The 16551-nt window shown below is 37.6% G+C and overlaps 1 protein-coding gene across 3 annotated transcripts in view; it reads right to left on the bottom strand.

The window, feature by feature from the left end:
* Positions 1-475: 475 nt before the first annotated feature.
* Positions 476-16551, bottom strand: part of RELCH (RAB11 binding and LisH domain, coiled-coil and HEAT repeat containing) — a 128916-nt gene continuing 112840 nt past the window's right edge. For all 3 annotated transcript variants that reach the window (XM_062201766.1, XM_062201767.1, XM_062201768.1), the window contains exons 27-29: positions 12979-13067; positions 11224-11294; positions 476-2174 (exon numbers count right to left, since the gene is read on the bottom strand). In XM_062201766.1, coding sequence (XP_062057750.1) covers positions 2054-2174; positions 11224-11294; positions 12979-13067 — 281 coding nt within the window. In that variant the 3' untranslated portion in view covers positions 476-2053. The remainder of the gene's footprint in view (positions 2175-11223; positions 11295-12978; positions 13068-16551) is intronic.

Below are 16551 nucleotides of genomic sequence, written 5' to 3'. Positions count from 1 at the left end.
CCGAGACTAGAACCCAGGGTGCTGGCGCCACAGGCAGAGGATTAGCCTAGTGAACTGCGGCGCCGGCCGCTGCTGCAGTTTTAAAGAAGCATTGGCATTTAAATACATGGATTTACTCATTAATAAATATTCGCACAATAAAAATATATTATAATTGGTCCTCCGTATTCATGGGTTTCACATTCATAGATTCAGTATAAACCCACTCATCTGGTAACCTATATACTTATTCTACTATGTTCAAAGCAAATTAGAATTTAAATATTTTTGTGAATAATTTGTGAAATGTATTAGTTTTATAGCAATACAGTCCCTTTATAGTAAAAGTAAAAAAAAACTACATAATTTACATAGATTATATGTCTAAAATAGTAACATATTTTCATAAATATATGCTCTCTCATTTCTTTTTGATGGAAATATAATTTCAAAATGAAAATAAAACACACAGCCAAAAACAAAACAAAAACAGGTATGCAAAAACATTTTATTTATAATAGGTCAGCATTTTTGACATGAAAGGTAGCCACTTTCAATTCTCAGGAATGCCCAGAATCCAACAGTTTTCAGAAGACTAGTTAGTCGACAATTATTTTATTGTAGGTAAAATAAGTTAATTGCAGAATGAGCTTTTTAAATGGCTTTGCCTAGGGCAAATTAACTTTATTAGCTTGTATGTGTGGTAAACCAGCTTTCCCAGGAAGTGAATGTAATCCAACTTTGTTTCTGGTATATTAAATCAGTTTATGAAACAGATATGAGAATCATTTATGTGCATCAACTACGCTCAAATGAGAATTCTCTTTATCAAAATAGTCATTTTTCAAAAAGGCCTCACACATAAACTGCTCAAACCAATCACACTCTTTCTACGTCCAGCATTCTTTTCTACTTCAAGTTGCATTACTGTACAGACAACTAGCAAATTCCAGGGGGAACTGTACATTAATTCAAGACTCTATGTAATAAACATCAAACACAAGAATTGTCACTGATTTTTAAGGGACAACGTGGTAACTAACCAGAAATAATTTACCCAATGTCATTTTTAGTTTAGAGGGAAAAAAACAGCCCCCAAATGTCCTTAACTTTTCCTACTTTTCTATAACAAACAGAATGAAAAGATAATCTCTAAAGTTAAAATCATTAGAAAATATCTTAAAATGTTTTATATAAATAAGCATTAAATTTCAGACTCAAACCATATTTTCTTCTGTTTTTCAACTTGGGAAAAATTTCACAATTATTAGCTGTTCTCAGTACAATTATTTCTCGCATTTAAATCTACTACATACCACATTGTAAAATTTACTCCCCATGCTTATGTGCTGTCCTTCCTCTGGAAAGCCCATTATATGCATGGAAGTGCTGGGGAGGTTTAAATAGCACTTAAAGAATATCCATGAGAGCTCTGAAATGGTGGTTCATCGTTATCTATTTACTGTAGGATTTGTAACTCAAATTCATCACAGCATCCTAAAGAAATCCCGTGTGAATGGAATGCACACAATTCCTACAGAACACACAAACTGAAGTCCAAAGGCACAGAGTAATGCTGGTGGCTCTTTCTAGTCAGTTAAGAAACAATAAAAAGTCTGTATTATCTTTTCATAATTTAAATACTTAAGTAATCTCCACTTTTATTACTTTATAACAATGACTTCAAATTTACATTATTTTAAGTACCATTGTAATAGCTTAGAGTATAATACAGATATTTGCTAATATCCCATCCAAAAATTAAAAAAAAACCTCTTCACTATATATATATATATATTTATATATGTATAAAAATTATTCTGAAAGACAAGAACAAAGAAGAGGGACTTGGTACAGACTATCAACTCAATTTTCTATTACCACATTTGTAATTCCAAAATCAACAAATATACAGCAATAATCAAAAGCAGTGCAAATATCTTTGGAGGTTAGGATAAAATTATAACGTAAAAACATAAAACTGAGGAAATAAAAAAGGCAAGTACTTCAAGTACAAGGAACCAACCAGTCTTGAGGTCCATCTTAGTGTTCACTGGGGGCTTCCTTCCTGTTTCTACTTCTTTCTCTGAAACACGTTGGCCAACATGGCACCTGATGTTGTCAACTGGCCCATTTTGTTTAAAAACTTGGTCTTTGTATCTTCACTCACTAAGCTTGCAGCAATTGACATTGATCTAGAAAGGAAATTTCAAAAATCATGTAAAGTAATTAAATAACAATAATATCTACTTTTCTCAGCAACATATCATTAATACATCCTGAAGTAGTATCACTAAAGGGAAACTCAGATTAATGGAGGGGAGTTTTTATATACCATCCTAGGTCAGGAACAAAGTGTGAACTCAACTAAGTTTTGGCTCTATTTACTAGCTGTGTGATCTTGGGTAAATTATTTAACCTTTCTATCCACATAATAAATACCTCATAAGGCTATTAGGATTATATGAAGAGCTTCAAAAAGTGTAGGGAAATGGAAAAAGCAACTTTATTTTAACAAAGAAAATTCAAAATCACAATTTTTTTTAAAATAATGTGTATTTTCCACAAAGTTTCTCAAGACTCCTCATATAACTATGAAGTGCTTAACACAGCACTAGGCACATAATAGCATGTCATAAATGTCAGGAGTTACTATTATTATCAGCATCATTCCACTTATAAGAAACAGCCATCCAAGAAGATAGATATTATCCATTTTCACAAATGAATACATTAATCACAATAAGGTTTATATATATTATACCAAAAATAATCCTATGATACATTGTTTTTTTGGGTCATATCATGCCCCGAATTGTCATTTCCATTAATTTCAATCAACATCTTCAAGTCCATTTCTTCTTAATTTTGTTTTCACCTATGTGCTAAAAGTGGGAGTAAACACATTCTAAACAACTATTAAACAATGCTAATTTATCACACTATTGACCACAAACAGAATACTGATCAAGAACAATTTTTTAGTGACCCAACAACTGTCCTGTAATAGATTCAGGAAACCAATATATTGCTTCTGGCATTGGCCAAGATGCTTTAGATCTCTGATTCAGTTTCCTCATCTGTAAAACACAGCTTGCAAGTTCTACTGCAAAATATTCTGAGGATTCAATAAGAGAATGTTCTTGAACATGTCAAGGACAAAGCATGGCAAGTGTTCAAGAGATGTGTGCTGAATCTATGGCACCAGGTATGTGCTGCTACCAAGGACCTGTGGGCCTGAGTGGTCTGTGCACTATGAATTGTTCAGTTACAGCCAGATACAACTCGCGCCTTGAACATCCTGTGTCTCCAGTGCTCTTCTGTCAGAACACCAATGCTCTCTCCCTTCATGACTTGACTGCTTTCCTGCTGCCTCCATAAGGCTCAGCATTTACCTCTTACTCAAATTTTCAAATATCACCTACATAAGGATGATTTCAAAATATTTATTCAATCATATCATTTCTCCCGACAGTGCAATATTACTGTTGTTTCTAAAGAAGGCCAGCATCTCAGTTTTCTTTATACTCTAACTTCAGAAACGACTCATTCTTATTTCCTTAGTTGCCAATGATTCTACCATTTTCCTCTCTTCCTATCACTATCATTATAATAGCTCCCTCTATTTCAAGCCAATCATCAAATCTTGTGATTTTATTTCACAAACACCTCCTTTACAGTTTTTTTAATCTCCACTGCCAATATTATTTTTAAAGTGTAATTTTTATTTATTTGAGAGTCCCCCAACCTTGCCCCCCCCCCCCCCCCCACATTTACAGCGAACTCCCGTCTGCCAATGTCTTCAATGGCTGGGGAGGAGCCCAGGCAGATAGCCAGGTACTCAATCCAGGTTTCCCCATATAGGTGACAGGGACCCAATTAAACTTGAGTCATCAGTGTTGCCCCCCAGATTCTGCATTAGCAGGAAGCCGGAGTCAAGAGCCAGAGCTGGACACAGAACTCAGGCATTCTGATACGGGATGTGGGGGTCTTAGCCACTGTGTCAAACCTCTGCCCCAAATGCCAATACTTTATAACTAAGTTACTCCAACAGTTCTGGATCTCATCTCTTTGTAAACTTTGAAATACAACCACTTCTTTATTCCACACCTCAGCTCAAAAGTCTTCAATGCTTATTTTCTACCTATGAGATAAAATGTGTTTAGTATTCAAGAAATGCAGAACCTAACGCTTATTTTTCTTTCAGTCTTCATTTCCTTCTTAGGCCCTCTTTAGTCTTTGGCCTTGCCTCATTTTTGTTAAATCAATTTCAACTTAAAAATCTTTCAATCCATTGCCTACTTATCTTTCACAGCCTGATTCAAATCCTGTCTTTTCTATGGTGTGTTTCCTTAATATTCAAGGTTTACAATGTTATATTATTTGTAGAAAACTCAGTGGAAGTTAAAAGATACATTAATTTGTACCTAAGAAAAGGGGATATATAGGTCAGACCATAGTTGAGATACTGTCAAGTTCTAGTGATAGTCTAAGAGGAGGGCAACAATGATGTTAAAGAGACAGGAAGCCTATTATCATACAAGGTAAAAATGAAAGGAATGAATATTTGGCCTGGAAAAGAGCAGTCAGGTGACTCGACAGATGACTCCTAATGTTTTATGTGAAAGATTAGATGCATAATGTGTATCTGCAGAGTTGTATCTAGCTAAATAGACCATCTGATATACATCCTAATCACCGGGGAATGTTTTTGGAAATGCAGCCTAATTCCAGTGCCTCTAATTCTTCCCATTTATTGTACACGGCCCAAGTATCTCTTTTACAAAGCTTCTCAAAATCGCTGCATTACAGCATTTTTTCCCCTTAAACATTTAACATCCTATCAGTTTTACAAAGGGATCTGTATCCTCTCATTCCTCTGCTAAATAATAAAAACCTATTTTAGAAGGAAGGCATTGTTAGGAAGAGACTGTAACACAGATTAAGAGAGAGGGAGCGAGAGAGGGAGGGAAATGGAAGAAATGAGAGAGGTAGTGAGAGAGCAAATGGAGTTGTTAAAAGTGAAATGGGGGCTGGTGCTGTGGTGTAGTGGGTAAAGCTGTAGCCTGCAGTGCTGGCATCCCATACGGGCACCGGTTCGAGTCCTGGCTGCCCCACTTCTGATCCAGCTCCCTGTTAATGCACCTGAGAAAGCAGTGAAGCATGGCCCAAGTGCTCTGGTCCCTGCACCCGTGGTGGGAGACCTGGAAGAAGCTCATGGCTTCAGATAGGCCCAGCTCTGGCTGTTGAGGCCATTTGGGGAGTGAACCAGCAGAATGGAAGTCTTCTTTCTCTCTGTCTCTGCCTCTCTGTAACTCTGCTTTTCAAATAAATAAATAATTTTTTTTTTAAATGGAGGTGGAAAAATGAACTGGGCTGCCTCATATAATAACATGTTTTATTATTGCAAATTTTCAAGGAAATCTGTGATATTTTCTTTTTTTTTTTAAAGATTTATTTATTTTACTTGAAAGTCAGAGTTACATAGAGAGAGAAGGAGAGGCAGAGAGAGACAGAGAGAGGTTTTCCATCTGCTGGTTCACTCCCCAATTGGCCTGCCACAATGGCCGGAGCTGCGCTGATCTGAATCAGGAGCCAGGAGCTTCTTCCGGGTCTCCCATGTGGGTGCAGGGGTCCAAGCACTTGGGCCATCTTCTGCTGCTTTCCCAGACCATAGCAGAGAGCTGGATCAGAAGTGGAGCAGCCGGGTCTTGAACCAGCGCCCACATGGAATGCCGGCACTGCAGACAGCAGCTTTACCCGCTACACCACAGCACCGGCCCCTGAGATCTTTCCTTTTGCAACTCATATCCAACTAGTTTCTGTTTCCTATTGCTTCAGAACCTGTACAAAGTCTTATATGTGGTCTGCCTTCTGTAGAACTATTATTTCCTAGACACCTGCTCTCCTCACGCCATTCCGTCTTGCAAATTACAGATCACTGCTGCTGCTTTTTGATTCCAGACATCACTCTGGATTGTTTAGTTCTCAGATAAGCTCGTTTTCCATCTGCATCTAATTCCATGTCTGGCCTTCTTCTCTTCCCTGTCAGAGCCCCCTTTCCAAATGAAACCATCTATCCTTTCCTCCACTACTCCTCTAACAGTAAGCCTTTAATTGCCACTTATCTTTTTTTTTTTAATTTACTATTTATTTTGATAGGCAGAGTGGACAGTGAGAGAGAGACAGAGAGAAAGGTCTTCCTTTTTGCCGTTGGTTCACCCCCCAAATGGCCGCTACGGCCGGCGTGCTGCACTGATCCGAAGCCAGGAGCCAGGTGCTTCCTCCTGGTCTCCCATGTGGGTGCAGGGCCCAAGGACCTGGGCCATCCTCCACTGCCCTCCTGGGCCACAGCAGAGAGCTGGACTGGAAGAGGGGCAACCGGGACAGAATCCAGTGCCCCAACCGGGACTAGAACCCGGGGTGCCGGTGCCGCAGGCGGAGGATTAGCCAAGAGAGCTGCAGTACTGGCCTGGTCTCTGGTTTTAAGTGTTACTGATCTCATCATCAGTTTCCAAAACAGCTTTCCAATTTGGTTCCACCTGCTTCTCTGTATTTACTAAAGGCTGACTTTTTTTTTTTTTTTTTTGACAGGCAGAGTGGACAGTGAGAGAGAGAGACAGAGAGAAAGGTCTTCCTTTGCAGTTGGTTCACCCTCCAATGGCCGCTGTGGCCAGCGCGCTGTGGCCGGCGCACCACGCTGATCCAAAGCCAGGAGCCAGGTGCTTCTCCTTGTCTCCCATGGGGTGCAGGGCCCAGGTACTTGGGCCATCCTCCACTGCACTCCTGGGCCACAGCAGAGAGCTGGACTGGAAGAGGGGCAACCAGGACAGAATCCGGCGCCCCGACCGGGACTAGAACCCGGCGTGCCGGCGCTGCAAGGCGGAGGATTAGCCTATTGAGCCACAGCGCCGGCTAAAGGCTGACTTCTAAAGCTGTGTTTCTCAAAGTGTGTTTCCTGCACCTGTTGTATCACCATTACTTTGGAATTTGTTATCGATGGAAATATTCAATTTTGCCTCATATTTTCTGAGTCAAAAACTCTGGGGAAGGCATCTAGCAATTTCCAGGTGATTCTAACAGGCCTAACACTTGAGAGCCAAAGGGTCTAAGGGTCAACAAACCACAGCTGGCAGGCCAGCTCCAGCCTGCTGCCTGTTTTTTGTAAATAGTTTTCCTGGAACACAGCATTGCCTATCATTTACATGGCGTCAAGGGATGCCTTCCTGCCACAATTGTTGAGTAGCTGTGCCAGAGTCTGGATGGTCTGTAAACCTCAAACCAGTGTTCAGGGTCTTTAAAGAGAAAGCCTGCTGCCAACCCCTAGCCTAGAGGATAAAGTCAAAATCTCTGAGCGGCCTGTAAAATTCTTTAGTATCTGGTGCCTGCCTACCTTCATAGCCTTGTCCCTATCATTCTCCCACACATACTGTTTGTGCTACTTTACTCACAGTTCCCAAACACACTTTTTTTTTTTTTTTTTGTCATTTGCTCAGAGCCAATTGTTTTCTGCATGTAATCTCTTTGTTTTGCCTCTCCAGTTAAGTGTTCACACCTGAAGATTCCTGTATTCCTTCTTCTTTGGAAACATTTGCAGGTATTATTTTAGTGTTTACTATACTTTTAACTGCTTTTTTTTTTTAACTTTCACCCGGCAATATCTTAAGGGAAAGGAATATGGCTCACTTAAGCTCACCTTTGAGAACAACTCATGTTCAATGAACTGTGTTGAATAAATACAAAGGAACCAAAACTCTATGCATATACTTTCTGATTCCAGATAAGTACTTTTCAAACTTTTCTGCTGAAGAGCCACATAATAAGAGGTACATTTTACATAATGATCCATAGTACATTCAGGTAACTGAAATATCATAAGGAAACACCCATCTATATTACTTATGTTGTGTTTTCTATTTCTGGGGAGAAAAATGCTTATCACTACCAATTGAATTAATGTAATGATGTGTTAACAGGTCATGATCTGCAATTTGAAAATACTGCTCCAAACCAAGGTTCTATAAGGATGAAATCCATGTATGCTTCATATTTGTATTCCTTACAGATGTAAATATCTTTATCTGCACCATCTTTACGTTTCCTTCCATTTTAGAAGCAGTTTTTTTCACTTTTAAGACTTTCCTCTTGTGCTTTTGATCTATTATATCTATTATAATAGACTTTGGAGGGATGGGTCAAAGAAGGCTTCTCGGAGAGGTGACATCTAAGCTTTGTCCTAAAGGGTGAATAAGGAACTAGATAAAGTAAGAATATTCCTGGCAGAAGGAATCGCAATCATGGAGACCTGGAGAAGGCAAAAGCATGGCATAACTTAGCATGCAGAGTACCCATAAGCCTCTTCTGGTGATCCCAGGAAGGTCTCCTATTTACGTAACCAGGATAATTTCAACATGGATGTTTAACATTCCCTGTGACATGTGACAACAATGCCATAGCCCTATCTGATCTAGTCTTACACCCATATAATTTACTGGAGGGCAAAGCTATCATACTTATTTATTTATCTTCAACCCTAAGTACAGTGACCAAAACGAAGACATTTTTGCAGGTGAGAAATTATAACAGATTATGTCTGACTCTGGCAGTGCATATCGCCTGTATCGTTTATTTGGAATTTTCATGTCTCTATTCTGGTAAAGTCATGCAAATTCCTTGACTCCCTACAGGACCATGAGCATACTAATGGAAGGAATCATGCCCAGTCTTCTGAGTCCCTCTTGCAGAACAGTTACATAAGTAACTGTTGACTAATAACATGGTTAGTATTTTTACACATATGATTTTGTTACAGAAATGAGTGAGATAAAGATTATCAGATAAAATGTTGTGATATTTTAAATATTTTTCTTTATTTGGTGCTTATAGAATCCTCTAATATTAAATATAAAATATATGCCCAAAATACTTTTAGAGTATAACTGAAAAGGGATTAAAAAATCTATGTCATAAAGCTTTGCAAATCTAAATGATGACTTAAAAAAATCCCTAGGAACAAGGCACACACAAATTATAACTGTCTCCCTCTCTTGCCCTTACTCTTCAAAAAGGAGTATGTTCATGACACTGTCATCCCAGATTGCAATGAAGGAATTTAAGAATCCATTTGAAAAGATTCCAATTGGCTAAAAAATCAGATAATTTGGCATCAATAAGGGCAATAGGCCTAATGTATTGAATTACATCAAATATGTCTAAGTACATAAGATAACAATGATATTTCAAAAAAAAATCCATGTAGCTGTTTATCATAGCAGTATGAATTACTTCATTATTTTGAAAACTTGTAAGTAAACAGAAAGAATTAAACATTTATCTTGCTTTTACTATAAAAATTGTACCACCCTGCAACATAGTACATATGGAGTAAATTTTTCTTTGCTGAAGCATTCTAGCTCATAACTGACATAAAAATGATAGAATCAGAGTATATTTTTAGTGAATTACTGAAGTTAGGCCTTAATCATTAGCAGCTTACTAATATTCCAATAAAGAAGAGAAGCAAACATTTATCTTCTGATAAAAATATACCTCCTCTTAAGAGGCGGTCATGCCAAAAGAAACATGTCCTGATTCTGGTTATGTCTCCAGATCTACATCCAAATGCCAAATTTACAGGAAACACAGAACATGTTAAACAACACAAAGGAAATGCACCCAGAAAAAGTTAGACTGTGGGAAACTAAAGCACAGATGGTCAGTTTGTTCAACAAGTAAACTATATAGAGAAAAAAAGAGAAAGGGAGTCTTCTATCTATGGAATAAAAGAGACTTCGCATATCCACCTATTGCAATGTACTGAACACCTTCTCATGTGGATCCTGACTCTAAGAAACAAATGGCACAGAAAAAAACAATAGATCACAGATGCCATTTAAGAAACAATCAGAAGTTTTAACAAAGGCCATATGATATTAAGAAATTACAATTTTGGTGTGATAATGAAATTGTGTTCATGTTTTTTAAAAATAAAACTTTTAGAGACACAAATCAGAGTATGGGAGAGGGAAAAAGGGGGGCGTGGATGAAATAAAATCGACTATGAATTGTAATTTGTTTAAACTTGGTGGGGAATATATGGGAATTCATATTTTCTGTTTATTTGAAATAATATATAGTAACATGGAAAACTATGATTATATAAGTAAACTGTCGGTTTTTAAAAGAGTTTTCAAAGGAAGGCCATATAGCAGAAGCAATCTTAGGAAGTTGCCTAATTTTTGCTTTTTAAACTCTTCCATGTAAATCCATGAAATTTCATGTAGAATGCATTTCACATGTAGCTTTTCTCAATTTTCTTGCAAAACTTTGAGCATTTTAAATAATCTGAAGGCACCAAATAATCTTGATGTTTACTGTACAACAAATGAATAGTAGTTTTTATTTTCATGTTAATTTTAGGGATTTTCTGTTCAGATCACAAACTTCTTACTGTTTCATTGTACTTCTACTATTTTAACTTTCCATGGCTAAAATGGTGGGGATACATGGAGAACTCCTTCCAACCTGGAAAGCTAAAGAAGGAGTTTCAATACACCAGAGAGGCAAAACTGTGTGTTGGGAGTGGGGAGCAAGAAGGAGTGTGTGTGTGTATGTGTGTGTGTGTGTGTGTAGGTTTATATCTGGACTGTTAAGATGAAATACTTCATCCCGACAGTTAACCTTAGAGGAAACACTTTTGAGTTCTTCTGAGTCTACTTAAATATTAATTGCTCAAGGTTATTTCAGTAAGAGTATACAACAGTCCATTTGTATATCACTCCTACTCTGAAATGCCCAACTGTACACTCTCACATCCATGTTTTAAATCCATATTTTAAATTCTCTGAATCCTTGAATGCTAATTAGTCTGGTTAGAAGCATCTGACTACAACTTTCTCAAGTTTACACTCCCTAATGCAATGAATGGTTACGTCTTAGAACTCCTGTCACAATTTCTGTTGTTTTTACCAGTGAATCCCCAATCTTGCTACATATCAAAATCTCTTGAAAGCTTCTAATCAGATCCCTAAGCTAAATCAGAATGTCAAGAGGAATGAACAGAGTATGGGGTAGACACCTGAACTTTGAATTTACTAAGTAATTCTGATGAAATGGTTTACAAACCAATAGCATTTGAGAACCACTGACTTAAAATAATACAGGAGACATTATACTCATCTATAGCAAATTTATATAGAGAAATTAATGTTAAGATGAAGCCTTAAAAAAGAAAATAATTTTTACCCTTGAGGCTCTTGGACGGTCTTGTTTTCTACTTTTTGTTCACATTCTTTAATCATAGAACTTAAAATGACCTGAAAAAAAAAATTTGTGAAGTAAAACAGTTTACATGGTATAACACTATGGTTTAATCTAAAGTTTCTATTTAAAAGTTTAAAAAAGATTTACATATTTATTTGAAAGGCAGAGTAACAGAGAAAGAAAGAGAAAGAGAGATCTTCTATCTGCTGGTTCACTTCTAAACAGCAGCCAGGGATGGCCAAAGCCAGGAACCAGGAATTCCATCTAGGTCTCCCACATTGGTGGCGGGGCCCAAGAAATTGGGCCATCCTCCAGTACCTTCCCAGGTGTATTAACAGGATTGGAAGTAGAGTGGCTGGGACTTGAACCAGCACTGTTATAGGGGATGCTGGTTTGCAAACAATGGTTTAACTCACTGCATCACAACACCAACTCCTAATTTTTAATATCCCCATAACCTAAAAAGTCTTTGCTGGTTACTTGCCTACAGGATCCATATTAGATTGCTAGATTAAATGCATGAATAAATAGCTTTAAGAGATCTCAATCATATACATTTTTAATAATTTCTTTTTATTTTCACTAGCCTCCATTCTAAATCTGATTTTATTTCCCCTCTGTGATTAAAAATCAAATGCATGTACTTTCACACATTTAACATGTTTATGTACCATGATCAAGCACATATTTCCCAGTAAAAGCCATTCTGTTCTATGTCCTTTACTTTCTCCAGGTTGCAAAAAAGCAATTATTTTCTACTTAAATGTCTGGAATTGAGACAGACCAAGTATAGCTCTGTGATTACTGAAACATATCATGGGTGTCAAAGAAGTAAGATCATTCTTGCAGTGAATGATGTAAGCTGCTGTTCTCACTAGAAACTGAACAGCCTTCCTGAATTTTCTTGGCTCATGGTTTGGGCATGGAAGGCACTAAACAAGCATTTATTATCTACCTAGTATGTGCTGGGCACTTTGTAAACAATGAGGAAAGAGACAATGTCTTCTCCTTGTGTCTAGTAATGGAGATAGACAATAAGCACACACACAAAAAAACAGGTAAATTATATATTATCAAGGCTTTGGAAAAAACACTAAGATAAGGGATACTAGAACGGCCAGGGTGAAGAATGTGATAATTCACATGGAGGTGTTTCGAGAAAGCTTCTTGGAGAAGATGACGTTGGACCAAAAACCTGAAGAAGATGACGGAATAACTTTTATACAAAACAGGCTGAGCAAAGGCTCTGAGTTGGGAGTAGGCCCATGTACCAACTGACTATGTGACTGGTCAAAGAGTGAGCACAGACTACTGGGAAGTCAAACATTATAACAGGAAAAGCCTGTAGAAAAACAGATTGAAGACAGAATAGGAAATAAATGATAGGAGGGGAAATAGGAGACAAACAGAATGGAATGAAGGTATGCAGATAGAAAATAGAATTCTGCTTATAAGAAAGCTGATGGTCAAAAATGGACATTTTATAGTTAAAAACCATTTTACATCATTATCTTACTAAGTTCTCATTATTTAAAGTGAAGAAATGTGTTATCTTAAACAGACTCCAAGATGCTAAGAGTCACTCTAGATATCACAATTTGTAAAAAAAAAAAATCTACAAGATGATGTTCAGCTAGATTTAAAAAAATGAAACATGGCATATCATAAATAAGCCTCACGTAAGGAACGCAATTTTGCATAGGAGATATTAGAACACATGATAACAGAGTGGCTCACCTCATGTTCCGGAGAGAGATGTTCCATGTCAGTCCGCAAACATCTGAGACCAGGTAAAAAGTGATTTACCATTAAATCCTCTGAAATGACTTGAGACAAAGTAGTTAAGGGAGTTTTAAAAAGCCTGGTATGTCTAACAAAACAGAGGTTTTCTATAAAGAAGATGCTCTATTTTTTCAAAGATACACTTATTTTGAAAGTCAGGGTTACAGAGAGAGAGGAGGAGACAGAGAGAGAGAGAGATCTTTCATCTCCTGGTTCACTCCCTGAATGGCCACAATGACCAGTGCTGGGCCAGGCCGAAGCTGGGAGCTAGGAGCTACTTCTGGGTCTACCACGTGGGTGCAGGGATCCAAGCACTTGTGCCATCCTCTGCTGCTTTCCCAGGCGCATTAACAGGGAGCTGCAATTAGCAGGGAGCAGCTGGGACTGGATCCAGTATCCATATGGGATGCCAGTGCTGCAGGCTGTGGTAACCTGCTGTGCCACAGCACCGGCCCCATAAGATGCTCTCTCTCTCTCTCTTCTCTCTCTCTCTCTCTTTTTTTTTTTTTTTTTGACAGGCAGCGCGGCACACCTCGCTGATCCAATGGCAGGAGCCAGGTGCTTCTCCTGGTTTCCCATGGGGTGTAGGGCCCAAGCACTTGGACCATCCTCCACTGCACTCCCTGGCCACAGCAGAGAGCTGGCCTGGAAGAGGGGCAACCGGGATAGAATCCGGCACCCTAACTGGGACTAGAACCCGGTGTGCCGGCGCCGCAAGGCGGAGGATTAGCCTATTGAGCCACGGCGCCGGCCTAGATGAGAGAACTTTTGCTGCAGTAAGAACTGTTGCTATAGGTTTACCACTCCTTATAGTTCCTGATCATCTTTGAGTTTTAGTTGATTGTTTTGACATTCAAAGAAATCAGAATAGCAGATGCATTTCTCAAAAAACCAATTAATTTTGTTCATTCAGATCAATTCTGGCACATTCTCACCTTATCTTAATTGTTATCCATTTAAAAACAGCTCACATTAAAGTGGAAAATAAACAGCCAGTAAATAATTCCCTTATAAAGAATTAATCTTTCTGAAAAACAATTATGATGAATTTCTTAAAAAAATCAGTGTAATGCATAACTACTTCCTTGAAAATTCATCTTTAAATTATTCATAAACAAAGCTCCTATAATGAGGGACTTAATGAGTGACTTATAAACTCACCAACAGGCACTAAAAATATATACATCACTTAATTGAACCAAATACAGAGGGTTACAACCTAACGATTATAGTCTTATTTTCTAGATATGGGGAAAGTACCACCAAGATATATGTAACTGTGAGTGACCTTTGGAATAGCAGCTGAGAATCTGACCTAAAGAAATATAGGTATAGACTGAGAAGGCAGAGGAGAGTTTTATTTGGAAGATGGAAGTCTTCTTATCCTTTCTTTCTACTCAATTGGGGCTTACCTTTTGGAATCACACAATTGTTCTTAAAAATTGGAAATCACAGATCAGTTAGTCTTATCTGTTACCAGGAACTGAATCTCCTTCATTGGTGAATTAAGGTCAAGAGGTCTCTGACTGCTAACACTTTCAAGATATTCACAGTTTCATAAGAAAGATCATCGTATTTTTAGATAGCTCTACTGGAAAGGTTTTCTTAGAAATAAAATCATGTTCCCTGCAACCTCTGCTTGTCAGTGTTGGTTCTGTAACTTAGTCACACAGCGTGTCTAACCTGCCTTCTATGTACCAACTTTTGAAATGATTGTCAAACTATCTGTTTACCCCTCGTTTCTTCTCCAGGTTGAACATTTTCTAAATTCCTTCAAACACTTCTAAGGCATGACTTTTTTGACTTTTATGTTTTCTGATCAGCTCTGAACATATAATGGAATAGCAGAAAATATCACACCGTGATTTCACTGGTGGCCACTCTACTGTGTTAACTGAAGTCTAAGTTCTGACTCATGTGGAACTAACACTTTTAGTATTTGAACAGGGACTACTGTGAAGGTTGTTCTTCCCCTTACTGTGCTGGTGTAAATACTTTTTATTGTATTTACTACAGTAATATTCTGTGCATATCAAAACACAATAATATTCCTCTGTATAGGTATCTATGCTCTTTAGAAACCACTGCCTTTCCTACCTGGTAAATTTGGTTTTACAGAGACAAAAATTTTGATCTTTTGACTTTTCCATTTTCCTTGAAGCGTATACCTTTAGAAACTTTTGGCTACATAAGGTTACACATTACTGTTTCCTTAAGTTTTAAACACTGACTTTCACAGAATTTAATAAATGAACCATCATTTTGTTTCTTTGAAACACAAACTCTGACATACTACTATTACTTTCTTGTGAGGGTCCTGTCACTTCTCCATTACTAGAGAATTCCTCCTTGCTAATTCAGAATATCAGTTCCTCATTTTGCTTCCTCTATCTTCTCTAAGTCAAAAAAGCTAACAAGATAAATCAAGAATGATAATAAGTTCTGCTTTTACTGAGATTAAACTTACAGTAGACATATGAATAGCTGAGGTACAAAACTATTAAAATATGACATCTGTGTCTATAAACTATAACATAATCTCTCAACTATGCATCTAATGTAAGTTTATTTATTTATTTATTTGAAAGGAAGATTAGAGAGAGAGAGAGAGACAGACAGAGATCTTCCATTTGCTGGTTCACTCCCCAATGGCTGGGGCTGGGCCAGGTTAAAGCCAGGATCCCAGAACTCTATCTACATGGATGCTGGGGCCCAAGCACTCGGGTCACCTTCTGGTGCCTTCCCAGGTGCATTAGCAGGGAGCTAGATAGTTAAGTGCAGCAGCCTGGATTTGAACTGGTGCTCAAGTGGGATGCTGGCATTGCAGGAAGTAGCTTAACCCACTGTGACACAGTGGCAGACCCACCAATGTAAGTTTTAACATTTCTAAAAGGACATGTAGTTCTTTGATAGGTAGCTTTACTTTTCTACTTCCTCTATTTATTATTAACAAAAAGAACCTCTCATTGGTGTGTTCCAGTCAAAATACAGTGACAATGACTGTAACTGTACATTATCTTATTTAAAATTGATTGTTTACTTTGCTCATGATGTCGAACTGGATATAACAATGTGGAACCATAAATAATAATACTGAAACTTTTCCTTTGTTCTCTGTTTTTTTTTCTATGAATTACTAGGAGCTTCTCTACTATCATTTTTTCCTGCTATCACCGTAATTTTCTGATTATGTTGTCTGGGTAAAGGAAGGAAACCTCACAGCAAAAGATCACAGGAAGCTCAATTTCTCTTTGACATAAAATTAAACTCTGATGCCCTGTTAAAGCAATGTGTTAAAGTAATCTACTATGTTCTCTTGATGTCTGTTAAATTCTAATTGTTCAAAAACAGCTGAATTTTTATTAAGAGCTATGGGTTATTTAAATATGTGCTTATTTTCAAAGATTTGAATAATCACCTGTGACAATGATCAAATTTGGTCTATATTATGTCATGATTTTAAGGAATCTTATTTCAACCAGATATTTTGGATTTTGAGCCTTCTTGGCATTCTTGACAGGCATTCAA

This window comes from Lepus europaeus, chromosome 9 (genome assembly GCF_033115175.1).
Source record: "Lepus europaeus isolate LE1 chromosome 9, mLepTim1.pri, whole genome shotgun sequence".
NCBI classification, from domain to species: Eukaryota; Metazoa; Chordata; class Mammalia; order Lagomorpha; family Leporidae; genus Lepus; species Lepus europaeus.
Note: the sequence above shows the minus strand (reverse complement) of the source record. Positions and strands in the feature narration are given on the sequence as shown.